We start from the raw sequence: 15,735 nt of genomic DNA, 5'->3' as shown, positions 1-15,735 counted from the left end.
TCAGACAAAATATTTAATTTGCCAAACAAATAATGAAAAGGAATTTTTGCAAATGTCTTTGACAGTATTTGAGTTTATTTTAAGCATTTGTTCTGCCCCCCCCCCCCCCTCAGAGAAGCTGGGGGTGTAATACCCTCTTTATTGTAGTCAATCAGCAGTTCCTAAATTTATTGCTAACATTGTTACGTGTTGTAGCGTAGCATTCAGTAACACAGTTATGCAGTTATTTTGTAACTCAGCATATTATAAACATGACTTGTGTGATATATACGGTTGTCCCATGTTATAAATGGTTTTAAAAGGGCAATAAGCATCTTGTAATTACAGGATCTTTGTGTTGCTGCAGAACATTGTTTCTCAACCTTTTTTTAGCAAGTACCGTTGGAAGCATACATTTGTTTTCTATGTACTCCCAGTAACACAAATATTACAATTCTTTTACATTAGCAAAAATGAAAATCGTGTGTATCACTTGATTTCACAAGCCTGTATCAGATTTATTAATGAAGTAAATATATAGGAATCAGATATTTGTTTTATGTTTTCCGAATTTAATATTTTGCAATATTACAATATTAAAACATAGATGTAAAGTCCATTGATATTTAGAATTTTATGCAATTAAAGGGATACTTTACTAAATTAATAGCCAGTATTAAATAATAATCTAAATAATTTATTTCTATTATCAATTTTTATTGGTTCTCTTGGTATCTTTTGTTGAAAAGAAGGGATGTAAGCTTATAAGCCTGCCCATATTTCCTGCTATGTAGTGCTTCAGATGCCTACCTAGGTATCTCTTCAACACAGAATTTTATGGGAACAAAGCAAATTTGATAATAGAAGTAAATTGGTAACTTTTTTAATGGTGTGCTCTGTCTGACTCATAAAAGATGTGAAACACTTTTTTTGTATTTAGACTTTTTTGCAATGCAGTGCTTAATTGGTGATAATGTGTTATTAAAAATGACCAATGTCCCTTTATAATGTCTATGGTGATATCCAATGTCAGTGCTTGAGTGTGATTTAGAACATTAAAATGTGCAGGAATTTTAAATATTCAGAACTGTGTCATGTGTACCAGCCCGATATCACAACGAAACCCAATTCTTATTTATACGCTGGGGATAATAGTTCCAAAAAGTTCACAGGAATTGATGCATCATTAACTTGCATAGATGTTTGCCCATGTAATCAGCATAAACACGATACCCTGGAGAGGGGACAAATAAAGTTTGATTAAATGTTTGTGTTATATAGAAGTAACATATTAAATACAAGGGTATCACAAGTCATTTTCATCATTTAATAACCAAGAATTTGTACAATTTTTATTTGCATTTTTGAAGCTCTGTTTAAATGTAGAAGCCAAAACTATTCTCTATAATAAACGTGTTAGCTGTGGTCCCATAGTTACCTGGTAGCCCTAAAATACATATATACATATAATGCCCAAATACTGCTATAGCTGTGCCTATTACATGATGTAATACAAAAACAAATAAACAATATTGTGTTATGAAATTTTACTTCATAAACGTGTCAAACTTTAAGGGTTGCGATTACTAAGAATTATTTTATAAATACTAGATATAGTCTTATACTTTATGGCAGTGTATGTTGTCATAAAGTGTAACTAACTAGTTTATTCCACTGTGAACCTGATTAGAATGAGGGGAGATTATTTCAGGGCAACTTAGGGTTAAGTCATTTTTGGCCACTGAGCTATAAGGAAAGAAGCCTATAAAAAATGTTTTGAATTGATGTAAAATATAGACACTGTTAAAGGCTTACTAAAGAAGAACCCACATTGTCATCAGAAGTTATGAATAAATATAAAATGCATTTGCTTTCCTTATAAATCTAAACATTGAATATTGATTACATGAGCTTGTGTGTCTGTAAACCAGGAGGACAGGGTGCAGCTAGTGTGTCTGTAAACCAGGAGGACAGGGTGCAGCTAGTGTGTCTGTAAACCAGGAGGACAGGGTGCGGCTAGTGTGTCTGTAAACCAGGAGGACAGGGTGCGGCTAGTGTGTCTGTAAACCAGGAGGACAGGGTGCGGCTAGTGTGTCTGTAAACCAGGAGGACAGGGTGCGGCTAGTGTGCCTGTAAACCAGGAGGACAGGGTGCGGCTAGTGTGTCTGTAAACCAGGAGGACAGGGTGCGGCTAGTGTGTCTGTAAACCAGGAGGACAGGGTGCGACTAGTGTGTCTGTAAACCAAGAGGACAGGGTGCAGCTAGTGTGCCTGTAAACCAGGAGGACAGGGTGCGGCTAGTGTGTCTGTAAACCAGGAGGACAGGGTGCGGCTAGTGTGCCTGTAAACCAAGAGAACAGGGTGCGGCTAGTGTGCCTGTAAACCAGGATGATGGTGTGCGGCTAGTGTGTCTGTAAACCAGGAGGACAGGGTGCGCCTAGTGTGCCTGTAAACCAAGAGGACAGGGTGCGGCTAGTGTGCCTGTAAACCAGGAGGAGAGGGTGCAGCTAGTGTGCCTGTAAACTAGGAGGACAGGGTGCGGCTAGTGTGCCTGTAAACCAGGAGGAGAGGGTGCAGCTAGTGTGCCTGTAAACTAGGAGGACAGGGTGCGGCTAGTGTGCCTGTAAACCAGGAGGACAGGGTGCGGCTAGTGTGCCTGTAAACCAGGAGGACAGGGTGCGGCTAGTGTGCCTGTAAACCAGGAGGACAGGGTGCGGCTAGTGTGCCTGTAAACCAGGAGGACAGGGTGCGGCTAGTGTGCCTGTAAACTAGGAGGACAGGGTGCGGCTAGTGTGCCTGTAAACCAGGAGGACAGGGTGCGGCTAGTGTGGCTGTAAACCAGGAGGAGAGGGTGCAGCTAGTGTGCCTGTAAACTAGGAGGACAGGGTGCGGCTAGTGTGCCTGTAAACCAGGAGGACAGGGTGCGGCTAGTGTGCCTGTAAACCAGGAGGACAGGGTGCGGCTAGTGTGCCTGTAAACCAGGAGGACAGGGTGCGGCTAGTGTGCCTGTAAACTAGGAGGACAGGGTGCGGCTAGTGTGCCTGTAAACCAGGAGGACAGGGTGCGGCTAGTGTGCCTGTAAACCAGGAGGAAAGGGTGCGGCTAGTGTGCCTGTAAACCAGGAGGAAAGGGTGCGGCTAGTGTGCCTATAAACCAGGAGGACAGGGTGCGGCTAGTGTGGCTGTAAACCAGGAGGACAGGGTGCGGCTAGTGTGCCTGTAAACCAGGAGGACAGGGTGCGGCTAGTGTGGCTGTAAACCAGGAGGACAGGGTGCGGCTAGTGTGCCTATAAACCAGGAGGACAGGGTGCGCCTAGTGTGGCTGTAAACCAGGAGGACAGGGTGCGGCTAGTGTGCCTGTAAACCAGGAGGACAGGGTGCGGCTAGTGTGCCTGTAAACCAGGAGGAAAGGGTGCGGCTAGTGTGCCTATAAACCAGGAGGACAGGGTGCGGCTAGTGTGGCTGTAAACCAGGAGGACAGGGTGCGGCTAGTGTGCCTGTAAACCAGGACGAGAGGGTGCGGCTAGTGTGCCTGTAAACCAGGAGGACAGGGTGCGGCTAGTGTGCCTGTAAACCAGGAGGACAGGGTGCGGCTAGTGTGCCTGTAAACCAGGAGGACAGGGTGCGGCTAGTGTGCCTGTAAACCAGGAGGACAGGGTGCGGCTAGTGTGTCTATAAACCAGGAGGACAGGGTGCGGCTAGTGTGTCTATAAACCAGGAGGACAGGGTGCGGCTAGTGTGCCTGTAAACCAGCTGCGGCTAATGTGTCTGTAAACCAGGAGGATAGGGTGCAGCTAGTGTGCCTGTAAACCAGGAGGACAGGGTGCAGCTAGTGTGCCTGTAAACCAGGAGGACAGGTTTTGGCTAGTGTGCCTGTAAACCAGGAGGACAGGGTGTGGCTAGTGTGCCTGTAAACCAGGTGCAGCTAGTGTGTCTTAAAACCAAGGGGACAAGGTGCAGTTAGTGTGTCTATAAACCAGGGGGGCAAGGTGCAGTTAGTGTGTCTATAAACCAGGGGGACAAGGTGCGGTTAGTGTGTCTATAAACCAGGGGGACAAGGTGCGGTTAGTGTGTCTATAAACCAGGAGGACAGGGTTCGGCTAGTGTGCCCGTAAACCTGGAGGACAGGGTGCGGCTAGAGTGCCTGTAAACCAGGAGAACAGGGTGCGGCTAGTGTGCCCGTAAACCTGGAGGACAGGGTGCGGCTAGTGTGCCTGTAAACCAGGAGAACAGGGTGCGGCTAGTGTGCCTGTAAACCAGAAGGACAGGGTGCGGCTAGTGTGCCTGTAAACCAGGAGAACAGGGTGCGGCTAGTGTGCCTGTAAACCAGGAGGACAGGGTGCGGCTAGTGTGCCTATAAACCAGGAGGACAGGGTGCGGCTATTGTGCCTGTAAACCAGTATAGGGTGCGGCTAGTGTGTCTGTAAACCAGGAGGAGAGGGTGCGGCTAATGTGTCTGTAAACCAGGAGGATAGGGTGCAGCTAGTGTGCCTGTAAACCAGGAGGACAGGGTGCAGCTAGTGTGTCTGTAAACCAGGAGGACAGGTTTTGGCTAGTGTGCCTGTAAACCAGGAGGACAGGGTGTGGCTAGTGTGCCTGTAAACCAGGTGCAGCTAGTGTGTCTGAAAACCAAGGGGACAAGGTGCAGTTAGTGTGTCTATAAACCAGGGGGACAAGGTGCGGTTAGTGTGTCTATAAACCAGGGGGACAAGGTGCGGTTAGTGTGTCTATAAACCAGGGGGACAAGGTGCGATTAGTGTGTCTATAAACCAGGAGGACAGGTTTTGGCTAGTGTGCCTGTAAACCAGGAGGACAGGGTGTGGCTAGTGTGCCTGTAAACCAGGTGCAGCTAGTGTGTCTGTAAACCAGGAGGACAGGGTGCGGCTAGTGTGCCTGTAAACCAGGAGGACAGGGTGCGGCTAGTGTGCCTGTAAATCTGGAGGACAGGGTGCAGCTAGTGTGCCTGTAAACCAGTATAGGGTGCGGCTAGTGTGTCTGTAAACCAGGAGGAGAGGGTGCGGCTAGTGTGCCTGTAAACCAGGAGGACAGGGTGCGGCTAGTGTGCCTGTAAACCAGGAGGACAGGGTGCGGCTATTGTGCCTATAAACCAGGAGGACAGGGTGCGGCTAGTGTGCCTATAAACCAGGAGGACAGGGTGCGGCTATTGTGCCTGTAAACCTGGAGGACAGGGTGCAGCTAGTGTGCCTGTAAACCAGTATAGGGTGCGGCTAGTGTGTCTGTAAACCAGGAGGAGAGGGTGCGGCTAATGTGTCTGTAAACCAGGAGGATAGGGTGCAGCTAGTGTGCCTGTAAACCAGGAGGACAGGGTGCAGCTAGTGTGTCTGTAAACCAGGAGGACAGGTTTTGGCTAGTGTGCCTGTAAACCAGGAGGACAGGGTGTGGCTAGTGTGCCTGTAAACCAGGTGCAGCTAGTGTGTCTGAAAACCAAGGGGACAAGGTGCAGTTAGTGTGTCTATAAACCAGGGGGACAAGGTGCGGTTAGTGTGTCTATAAACCAGGGGGACAAGGTGCGGTTAGTGTGTCTATAAACCAGGGGGACAAGGTGCGATTAGTGTGTCTATAAACCAGGAGGACAGGGTTCGGCTAGTGTGCCCGTAAACCAGGAGGGCAGGGTGCGGCTAGAGTGCCTGTAAACTAGGAGGACAGGGTGCAGATAGTGTGCCTGTAAACCAGGAGGACAGGGTGCGGCTAGTGTGCCTGTAAACCAGGAGGACAGGGTGCGGCTAGTGTGCCTGTAAATCTGGAGGACAGGGTGCAGCTAGTGTGCCTGTAAACCAGTATAGGGTGCGGCTAGTGTGTCTGTAAACCAGGAGGAGAGGGTGCGGCTAGTGTGCCTGTAAACCAGGAGGACAGGGTGCGGCTAGTGTGCCTGTAAACCAGGAGGACAGGGTGCGGCTATTGTGCCTGTAAACCTGGAGGACAGGGTGCAGCTAGTGTGCCTGTAAACCAGTATAGGGTGCGGCTAGTGTGTCTGTAAACCAGGAGGAGAGGGTGCAGCTAGTGTGTCTGTAAACTAGGAGTACAGGGTGCGGCTAGTGTGCCCGTAAACCTGGAGGACAGGGTGCGGCTAGTGTGCCTGTAAACCAGGAGGACAGGGTGCGGCTAGTGTGCCTGTAAACCAGGAGGACAGGGTGCGGCTAGTGTGCCTGTAAACCAGGAGGAAAGGGTGCGGCTAGTGTGCCTGTAAACCAGGACAGGGCCAGCTAGTGTGCCTGTAAACCAGGAGGACAGGGTGCGGCTAGTGTGCCCGTAAACCTGGAGGACAGGGTGCGGCTAGTGTGCCCGTAAACCTGGAGGACAGGGTGCGGCTAGTGTGCCTGTAAACCAGGACAGGGTGCGGCTAGTGTGCCTGTAAACCAGGAGGACAGGGTGCGGCTAGTGTGCTTGTAAACCAGGAGGACAGGGTGCAGCTACTGTGCCTGTAAACCAGGAGGACAGGGTGCGGCTACTGTGCCTGTAAACCAGGAGGACAGGGTGCGGCTACTGTGCCTGTAAACCAGGAGGACAGGGTGCGGCTAGTGTGGCTGTAAACCAGGAGGACAGGGTGCGGCTAGTGTGGCTGTAAACCAGGAGGACAGGGTGCGGCTAGTGTGGCTGTAAACCAGGAGGACAGGGTGCGGCTAGTGTGGCTGTAAACCAGGAGGACAGGGTGCGGCTAGTGTGGCTTTAAACCAGGAGGACAGGGTGCGGCTAGTGTGGCTGTAAACCAGGAGGGCAGGGTGCGGCTAGTGTGCCTGTAAACCAGGAGGACAGGGTGCGGCTAGTGTGCCTGTAAACCAGGAGGACAGGGTGTGGTTAGTGTGCCTGTAAACCAGGAGGACAGGGTGCGGCTTGTGTGTCTGTAAACCAGGAGGAGAGGGTGCGGCTAGTGTGTCTGTAAACTAGGAGTACAGGGTGCGGCTAGTGTGCCTGTAAACCAGGAGGACAGGGTGCGGCTAGTGTGCCTGTAAACCAGGAGGACAGGGTGCGACTAGTGTGCCTGTAAACCAGCTGCGACTAGTGTGCCTGTAAACCAGGAGGACAGGGTGCGACTAGTGTGCCTGTAAACCAGCTGCGACTAGTATGCCTGTAAACCAGGAGGAGAGGGTGCGGCTAGTGTGCCTGTAATCTAGGACGACAGGGTGCGACTAGTGTGCCTGTAAACCAGGAGGAGAGGGTGCGGCTAGTGTGCCTGTAAACCAGGAGGACAGGGTGCGACTAGTGTGCCTGTAAACCAGCTGCGACTAGTGTGCCTGTAAACCAGGAGGAGAGGGTGCGGCTAGTGTGCCTGTAAACCAGGAGGAGAGGGTGCGGCTAGTGTGCCTGTAAACCAGGAGGACAGGGTGTGGTTAGTGTGCCTGTAAACCAGGAGGACAGGGTTCGGCTAGTGTGCCTGTAAACCAGGAGGACAGGGTGTGGTTAGTGTGCCTGTAAACCAGGAGGACAGGGTGCGGCTTGTGTGTCTGTAAACCAGGAGGAGAGGGTGCGGCTAGTGTGTCTGTAAACTAGGAGTACAGGGTGCGGCTAGTGTACCTGTAAACCAGGAGGACAGGGTGCGGCTAGTGTGCCTGTAAACCAGGAGGACAGGGTGCGACTAGTGTGCCTGTAAACCAGGAGGACAGGGTGCGACTAGTGTGCCTGTAAACCAGGAGGAGAGGGTGCGGCTAGTGTGCCTGTAATCTAGGACGACAGGGTGCGACTAGTGTGCCTGTAAACCAGGAGGAGAGGGTGCGGCTAGTGTGCCTGTAAACCAGGAGGACAGGGTGCGACTAGTGTGCCTGTAAACCAGGAGGAGAGGGAGCGGCTAGTGTGCCTGTAAACCAGGAGGACAGGGTGCGGCTAGTGTGCCTGTAAACCAGCTGCGACTAGTGTGCCTGTAAACCAGGAGGAGAGGGTGCGGCTAGTGTGCCTGTGACTTATAGTATTTGCAAATATCATATATACAATGTGTTTTTTTTTCACCTGCAGAGCCACAAGCCAGAGAAGGAATGGCCCATTAAAAACCTGAAGATTTATCTGGGAATCAAAAAGAAAATACGTCCACAGACAAAGTAAGAACCATATAATCATGCTTAGCTGACAGTGCTTTGCTCCAAGATCTGTTGGGAAGGTTTAGGCATATATGTGTATATATATACAGTATATATATATATATATATATATATATATATATATATATGATATATATATGTGTGTGTATATATATATATATATATATATATATATATATATATAGTATATCGACTTTTTCAGAAACCCATGATTAACAGGACACTTAGTGCACACCAGTAGTAAATCAACGCTAAGTTTCCAAACTGTGAAACAGGTTTTATATTTGTATGAAAATCATGTATGTAATTTGTAAATGATTCAGTTATTTTGCAAAATATGTTTATTTATGTAAATATATATATATATATATATATATATATATATACATATATTAGATATATTTAGATATATGTATAATTAGTTCTCAATGTAAACTGTCACACGTTTTCTCATTTTGAGGTTTTGAGTTTGTTTTTGAGCTGAGAGATAAAAGAAATCTATAAATAGAGATTCCTAATGAAGCTTTATTTAAACTAGTGTAGCGCATTAGATCATTTGTTTCTTCCAGAATGTATCAGGAAGAAAAATGCTCTAATTTTGCCTCTGGGTTATCAGTATTTAGTTTTTTTCAAACTGCTTTGATTTAGATTTTGCTGCTTATTAACTAACACAATGTTATATATTAAAGCATTGTTTGATGAATTTGCAGAACAGGTTACATAGGGCAAGATTTATGATGAGGCAAATGCCCATATCGGTTGCATGCTCGTTCATTTCAGCTTGCTACTAATATTTATTGACCAGCCCTGATCTCACTCACTTGATTGCCTGAGGGTAGGCAGGCAGCATGGCACAAGCGTTCGCCTGTGCAATGTTAAATATGGGGAACAATTGCCCCCCATAATCTGCAATCAAATGCGGACAGGTTCACAACATAAGATTGATTGATAAATTTTGCCCATAGTGTCACTGTCATTAGTGGTAGATGTTCTGAACTTTTTTCCCCACTAGATGGCAGCAGAGACAAAGGTTGCTTCTGCAAAGCGTCGGTTCAGCTTTATAAATAGAAAAGTCCAGGGTCCTTCAGAGTTCAACATTGTTGGCCAAATCTGATTTCTTTTCACTGGAATCATTTTACCTTTTGTAATGTGTTCAGAGGTAGATGCCATCAGACGACAGGGTCACTATACATAGGCATAGACCACAAGATGTGCAGCTGTAGGTGATTTGTGTAATCTTTGTCTTGCAGACCGTTAAGTAACCAATTAAAGGCCAGTTCGGGGTCAGAAGTTACATTCTATAAGCAGTTATTAAAAACATTGTAGAGGAAGGAGTGTGAACCCAAAATTTGTTCCTAAAATAAAGGGACGGTGATGCCCTGAGGTTTTAATATAAGTTTAGTTATATATAGTAAAACTTTGCAATATGCTTTAAGTCTGCAAACTTAAACCCAAATTGGCTTCTCGAAATAAGATACGTGGTTTGTGCAGTTTGGCTATTGATAAACAATCGCTGCAGACTTGGTGAGGGTTTTTTAAAAAAAAGTATTGTAATTTCAAGGTTTTTACTGTTGCTGGAGTTGACTGCCCCTTTAACTATGTAACCCTATTTAAACACATACTTATTCCCAAGCTAATGTGTCACAATATAATGCTATAGGACAGTAGAACTTGTTATTATTGCCCATTTTATACGTCTTTAATAACTCATGACATTTTTTTGTGTAACCAGATGTAGATTGTGCTTTATACCCCTAGAAGCATAAGCCCCTTCCTCCCTTCCTCCTAAACCCATGTGGGGGGAGCTGGTGTCACTAAACTGTGTGGCCAGACTAGAGAGTTTGGTGTAGTTTGTCATGGTAACAAGTGCTGCTTGTTGCTTAGACACCAGCCCCAAGCCCAACACGTACATTCTCCCACAGCGCAGGAAACAATGGGTTAACTCCTTAAGAATAAATATTACAGGTATTAATGGCCATTAACTGCTGCTCTTAGTCACAGTGACTGAATGACAGTGATTGAACACAAAGCATTTTATATCAAAAGCATTTTCCTGGTAAATGTGCTTAGATGATTTTTACAGTTATTATGATAGCTGCAGTAATGCGCTAATTGTGCGCTTTATTAAACGATGATTAAGTAAGAAAAAAGACAATATAAGGGCACACGATAAAGTAGTGCTCAGATTTTTATTTAGCTAAAGTGCTGTACAGAACAGATTATATTTCTGGCAGTCAAAGAGTTAAAACACCATATTGCTTCAAAAAACATCCTGCGTTATCCATAATCCGTTATTAGTCACATAAGGAAAATATCTTCTCATCAGTCAGCAATACGTGCACATTAGATGGCTCGGATTGTTTAAATGAACATGGAAGTCAAAATTAAACTTTTACAATTCAAAGTTTGTTAAAAAAAAAAAAAAAATCTTTTTTAAGACACGATGAGTCCATGGATCATCTTAATTACTAATGGGATATTCACCTCCTGGTCAGCAGGAGGAGGGAAAGAGCACCACAGCAGAGCTGTTACATAGCTCCTCCCTTCCCTCCCACTCCAGTCATTCTCTTTGCCTACGTTAGTGATAGGAAGAGGTAAAGTGAGGTGTTAGTATAGATTCTTCAATCAAGATTTTATTGTTTTTAAAGTAGTACAAGATTGTGCTGCTTTGTTCTAGGGTGTAGCCGTAGTCCATATCAGTCTCTTCAGTAGAGCAATGGTGGCTTTAGAGCAATGGGAACTTGTGGGACATGATTCTCACTGTGCCTCCCATATATTTTGCTGCCTTATCCCTGATAGCCTAAGTAAGATTACTCAGGCTTTATCTTTTTCCACAGGGCTATGGGAGGGAGTGGACCTCTTAAACCTGCTAAGTTGCTGGCTAGCAAGGGACAGACCCATTTTGGCTGCAGAAGACTTTCAGTCTGTTTATTTTACTGTCGGCAATAGATCCATTTCTATAATAATGGCGACCGGGATTTCGCTTTGATAACGCCCATGATGGGCGGAGCTTCGAGTGGCGCCAATTTGGCTTGCACACGCTGCTTCTTCTCTTTTTTTGCCATGTGTACTTCCTTCTAGGACGGAAGGATAAGGGCAGTGGTTAGTGAGCTGCGTGAGAACCGGACAGCACTACTATGCTGTATCCGGGTTTTTGGACTGCAGAAATAAAATGCATTTGAAGACACAGTAACATCTTTTATGTTTTAAATGTTGAATAAAAGATTACATCTGTTTATGTGTACATTTGAGTACCGTTAACCTTTCCTCTACATGCAGAAATAAATGACGTTTTAACATTTAAAGACACAGTAACATATTTTATGTTTTAAATGTTTAATAAAAAAAATTCAACTGTTTATTGGATATTTTTTTATTTTTGAACAAGAGGTCCTGCTAGATCTTTTTTGTAAAAGTTAATGCCCTGATGCCGATGTGAATACACAATCTTTTCTGTTCATCTATGTGAAGAATGTTAGGTTGTTCAGATAGACTTTTTCTGAGCCAACTCCTTTTTAAGGCAGATACTGTTTAAGAATCTATTGATAAGGTTCAATTTATGCCGCAAATCTCTCCTCTAGTGTCCCAATGCTGTAGACCTCACAAGCAGTGCCCTGCGCTTTATCTCAATCTCCTTCTGGAGTTAGTCATTTTTTCCCCATGCTGCGGGGTTGGCGCAAAAGGAAATGGGTTACATCAGTGAGTACGTTTTCCGAATGTTTCTTCCCTGAGAGCTGAAAAGGAAGATTCTTCGGTAGTATCTGAGGAAAAAATCTCAGATGGTAATTCATTTATCTGAAGTAATTTCATTCAATTTTAACCTGACATACCTCAATTTATTAATTAAGGAGGCTTGGAAAACAGTTCCCAATGTGAAAGGAGCCGTTTCCACCTTAGCTAAGAGATCTACTATTCCCATAGAGGATAGTTGTGGCTTCAAAGACCCCATGGGAAGAAGTTAGAGGGTCTATTCAATAAGATGTATGTGCAACAGGGCTTACAGGCAGCCAGCTGGGTACATTGCTGCCATCACTAGTGCGGTGGCATATTGTTTAGAGGACGGAAACTTCCTTGGATGAAATCCAGGATAGGATAAAAGCTCTTAAACTAGCTAATTCCTTTATATTGATGTCTCCCTTCAAGTTATCAATTTGGGAGCCAAGATTTCGAGTTTCGATTTTCCAGCTCACAGAGTCTTATGGTTAAAGCCTTGGTCTGCAGATATGTCCTCTCGGTCTAAACTGCTGGCTATCCTTTCAAGGGGAAGACTTTTTTTTTTGGGACCTGGCCTGTTGGAGTTTATCTCTGAAACAAACAGACAAAAAAGACAACAGAGCAATTTCCGTTCCTGTTTGGAATTTCAAGGGAAGTTCTTCCTTTACTGTCTCCAATCAGGAACAGACTAAGCCTACATGGAGATACAATACATATAGCCTGCTGTTGAATTAAGGACAGCATGACGGGCATGCCCCGATCCGGGACCGGATCTTGTAGGGGGAAGTCTTTCCTTCTTTGCTCAGACTTGGGTTGAGATGTTCTGGGTCTCTAAGTATTAAAAAAAAAAAAAATTAGACCTAAAGTCTAACCAAAATTCTGAGGGTACCGTCCTTTAAGATGGAAACTATTTGTTCCATTTTTCCTTTGACCCTAGAGGGTTAGTTTATGACAACAGTGGATGAAAGGACGTGTACCTACATGTTCCCATCCACTGGGATCATCCAAAGTTCCTAAGGTTTGTCTTTCTGGTCAAACACTTCCAGTTTGTGGCTTTTCCTTTCGGTCTTGCAACGGCTACCAGAAATTTCACAAAGGTTCTGGTATCTCTGTGGGCGGTGCTTCGATTACGAGGAATTGCAGTGGCACCTTATCTGGACGACATCCTAGTCCAGACGCCATCTTTTCAACTAGCAAGATTCCACATGAACCTGGTGTTATCCTTCCTTTGATCTCACTGGTGGAAGGTAAATTTTGGAAAAGAGTTTTCTAGTTCCAAATTAAAGGGTAACTTTCTTAGGATCCACTATAGACTACCTGTCTATGTATATTTGGGGGGGAAAAAAATCTGACAGAAGTCAGGAAATTAAAGATTACGATACTTGTTTTGTCCTTCAGTCCACTCCTTGGCCACCAGTTGCTCAGTGCATGGAGTTACGGGCTGATGGTGACGACAATGGACATCATCCAGTTTGCTCGTTTCCATCTTAGACCTCTGCAGTTAAACAGGCTCAGGCAATGGAACGAAGATTATGCAGACTTGTCTCCTTGATTAACTCTGGAGCAGGAGACAAGGGACTCTCTTCAATGGTGGTTGGCTCTGGATCATCTTTCCCAGGTTACCTGCTTTCGCAGACCATCTTGGGTGATTGTGACAATAGACGCCAGCCTTCTGGGGCTTTATCTAAGTCCTTAGATATTAAGTTGTTATCTTGGAAAGTTTTATTTTTTGTTGCTATTTCTTCTGCTCAGAGAGTGTCAGAGCTCTCAGCATTGCAGTATGAGTCTCCTTATCTTATTTTCCATTCGGATAAGGTAGTTTTACGTACTAAACTAGGATTTCTTCCTAAGGTTGTTTCTGATCGGAACATTAATCAGGAGATTGTTGGTTCTTCCTTGTGTCCTAATCCTTCTTCTCAGAAGGAAGGACTTTGGCACAATTTGGACATGGTCCGTGCATTAAACTTTTACCTGCAGGCGACTAAGGACTTTTGTCAGTCTTTTTCTTTGTTTTTGGTTTTCTCAGGAAAACGCAAGGGTCAGAAAGCTACGGCTACTTCTTTTTCTTTTTGGCTGAAGAGTATCATACGTTTTGCATATGAAACTGCTGGACAACAGCCTCCTGAGAGAATTACGGCTCATTCCACTAGGGCTGTTGCTTCCTCTTGGGCGTTCAAAAATTAAGCTTCTGTGGAACAGATTTACAAGGCTGCTACTTGGTCCTCTCTTCACACTTTTTCAAAGTTTTACTAATTTGACACTTTTGTCTCGACTGAGGCCACTTTTGGGAGAAAGGTTATTTAACCAGTGGTGCCTTTCGTTTAGGTTCCATGTCTTGACCCTCCCGTATCATCTGTGTACTCTAGCTTGAGTATTGAATCCCATTAGTAATTAAGATGATCCGTGGACTCATCGTGTCTTAAAAAAGAAATTAAAATGTATGCTTACCTGATAAATTTATTTATTTTTTGACACGATGAGTCCACGGCCCGCCCTATTCTTGTACGACAGGTTGTTGGGTATTTTAAACTTCAGACACCTCTGCACCTTGGCTTTTCCTTTCTCTTCCTAACTTCGGTTGAATAACTGGAGTGGGAGGGAAGGGAGGAGCTATTTAACAGCTCTGCTGTGGTGCTCTTTGCCTCCTCCTGCTGACCAGAAGGTGAATATCCCATTAGTAATTAAGATGATCCGTGGACTCATCGTGTCAAAAAAGAAATAAATTTATCAAGTAAGCATACATTTTCTTTTTTTAAATTGAATTTGGCACTTTATTTTTTTGTTAAACCTTCTCCATTCCATGAGAGTATTCTGAGGTAGGCTCAAGACTGTGCACGTGTTTTGAGCAATTTATGGAAGCTGTGCTGTTATGAAAGTATAATTGTTACTTCGTACCTTATTATCCATCAATATCAAAGTCAAATACTGATGCATGTTTGAGATAAACTATTTACTGTAACTCCTGAATTGACAATAAAATGATCCTCTTATAACATAAAAAATAAATATTTATTAAAAACTGATGATAATGCTACCTACATTCTAGTTGTTTTTTTCCCATTCTTATTGGCTCCTCATATCCTGTCTATTCTATAATTGTGGCATTTGCTAGTTTGATTAGAAAGAATATAAAGAATATTTTAAGGTATTTTGTGATGCAGAATAATTTAAAGCAATCACCCTCTTTTTTTGTTTACATTTCAGCTGGGGATTTACAGTTATGTCTGAGAATGAAAAGCACGAGCGGAGCCAATGGTAAGCACATGTCTGTTAAAGGGGCGTATTTAATTATGGTTCATTTGAGCACTCTCTTTCTTGGGTTCCACAGAAATGTTTATGGGGGTGGGCAAAAAATAGTATGCCCAATTTATATATATATGGTATTTAACACATAAAAACACATTGTATGGTTATGTTATACCACATCTAGGTTAGTGTATGACAGCATTTGTGTATTTGCTGTAGGTTAGTATGTGAGATGTCTGCTGTGTGTATCAGTGTATCAGCATTTGCTATGTGTCTAGTTACTCTGTACCACTCTATATTAGTATTTAGGTTTGGAAGTCCGTGCCACCATTCTGGGTGAACTTGCTGCTCACAGAGTTGCAATCTCTGTTTTTATTTATGTTTCAGGTATCTTTGTTGTGAAACCCTGGCTGAGATGAGGGAGTGGTTTGCTGCATTCATATCTGTGCAGGTATAAGGACATAACAAATGTAATGTAGCAGCTATTGTGTGTAGTAGTTATCAATGTGAGGCTCTTACCATAAATGCTCAGATATTTACGCTGTTGTATTCAAGCCCTGATGTTATCATCAGTGCAAATCCTGCATGTGCTAAGCTCCTTAATTGCCCTACACCAGGATGCACCAGTTATCTCACAAGCCATGATGTGGTCTCGGGCCACCTCAGCTTAGAAAGTGCTCCCAGGCTACCTCAGCTTAGAAAGTGCTCCCAGGCTACCTCAGCTTAGAAAGTGCTCCCAGGCTACCT

The 15,735-nt window shown here is 44.5% G+C and overlaps 1 protein-coding gene across 2 annotated transcripts in view; it reads left to right on the top strand.

The window, feature by feature from the left end:
• Window positions 1-15,735, top strand: part of ARAP1 (ArfGAP with RhoGAP domain, ankyrin repeat and PH domain 1) — an 860,101-nt gene that overhangs the window by 822,015 nt on the left and 22,351 nt on the right. For both annotated transcript variants that reach the window (XM_053708778.1, XM_053708779.1), the window contains 3 exons: window positions 7,946-8,028; window positions 14,947-14,997; window positions 15,376-15,439. In XM_053708778.1, coding sequence (XP_053564753.1) covers window positions 7,946-8,028; window positions 14,947-14,997; window positions 15,376-15,439 — 198 coding nt within the window. The remainder of the gene's footprint in view (window positions 1-7,945; window positions 8,029-14,946; window positions 14,998-15,375; window positions 15,440-15,735) is intronic.

Source organism: Bombina bombina, chromosome 3 (assembly GCF_027579735.1).
Source record: "Bombina bombina isolate aBomBom1 chromosome 3, aBomBom1.pri, whole genome shotgun sequence".
Classification (NCBI taxonomy): Eukaryota; Metazoa; Chordata; class Amphibia; order Anura; family Bombinatoridae; genus Bombina; species Bombina bombina.
The sequence above is the reverse complement of the archived record's forward strand: the minus strand, read 5'-3'. Positions and strand labels throughout refer to the sequence as shown.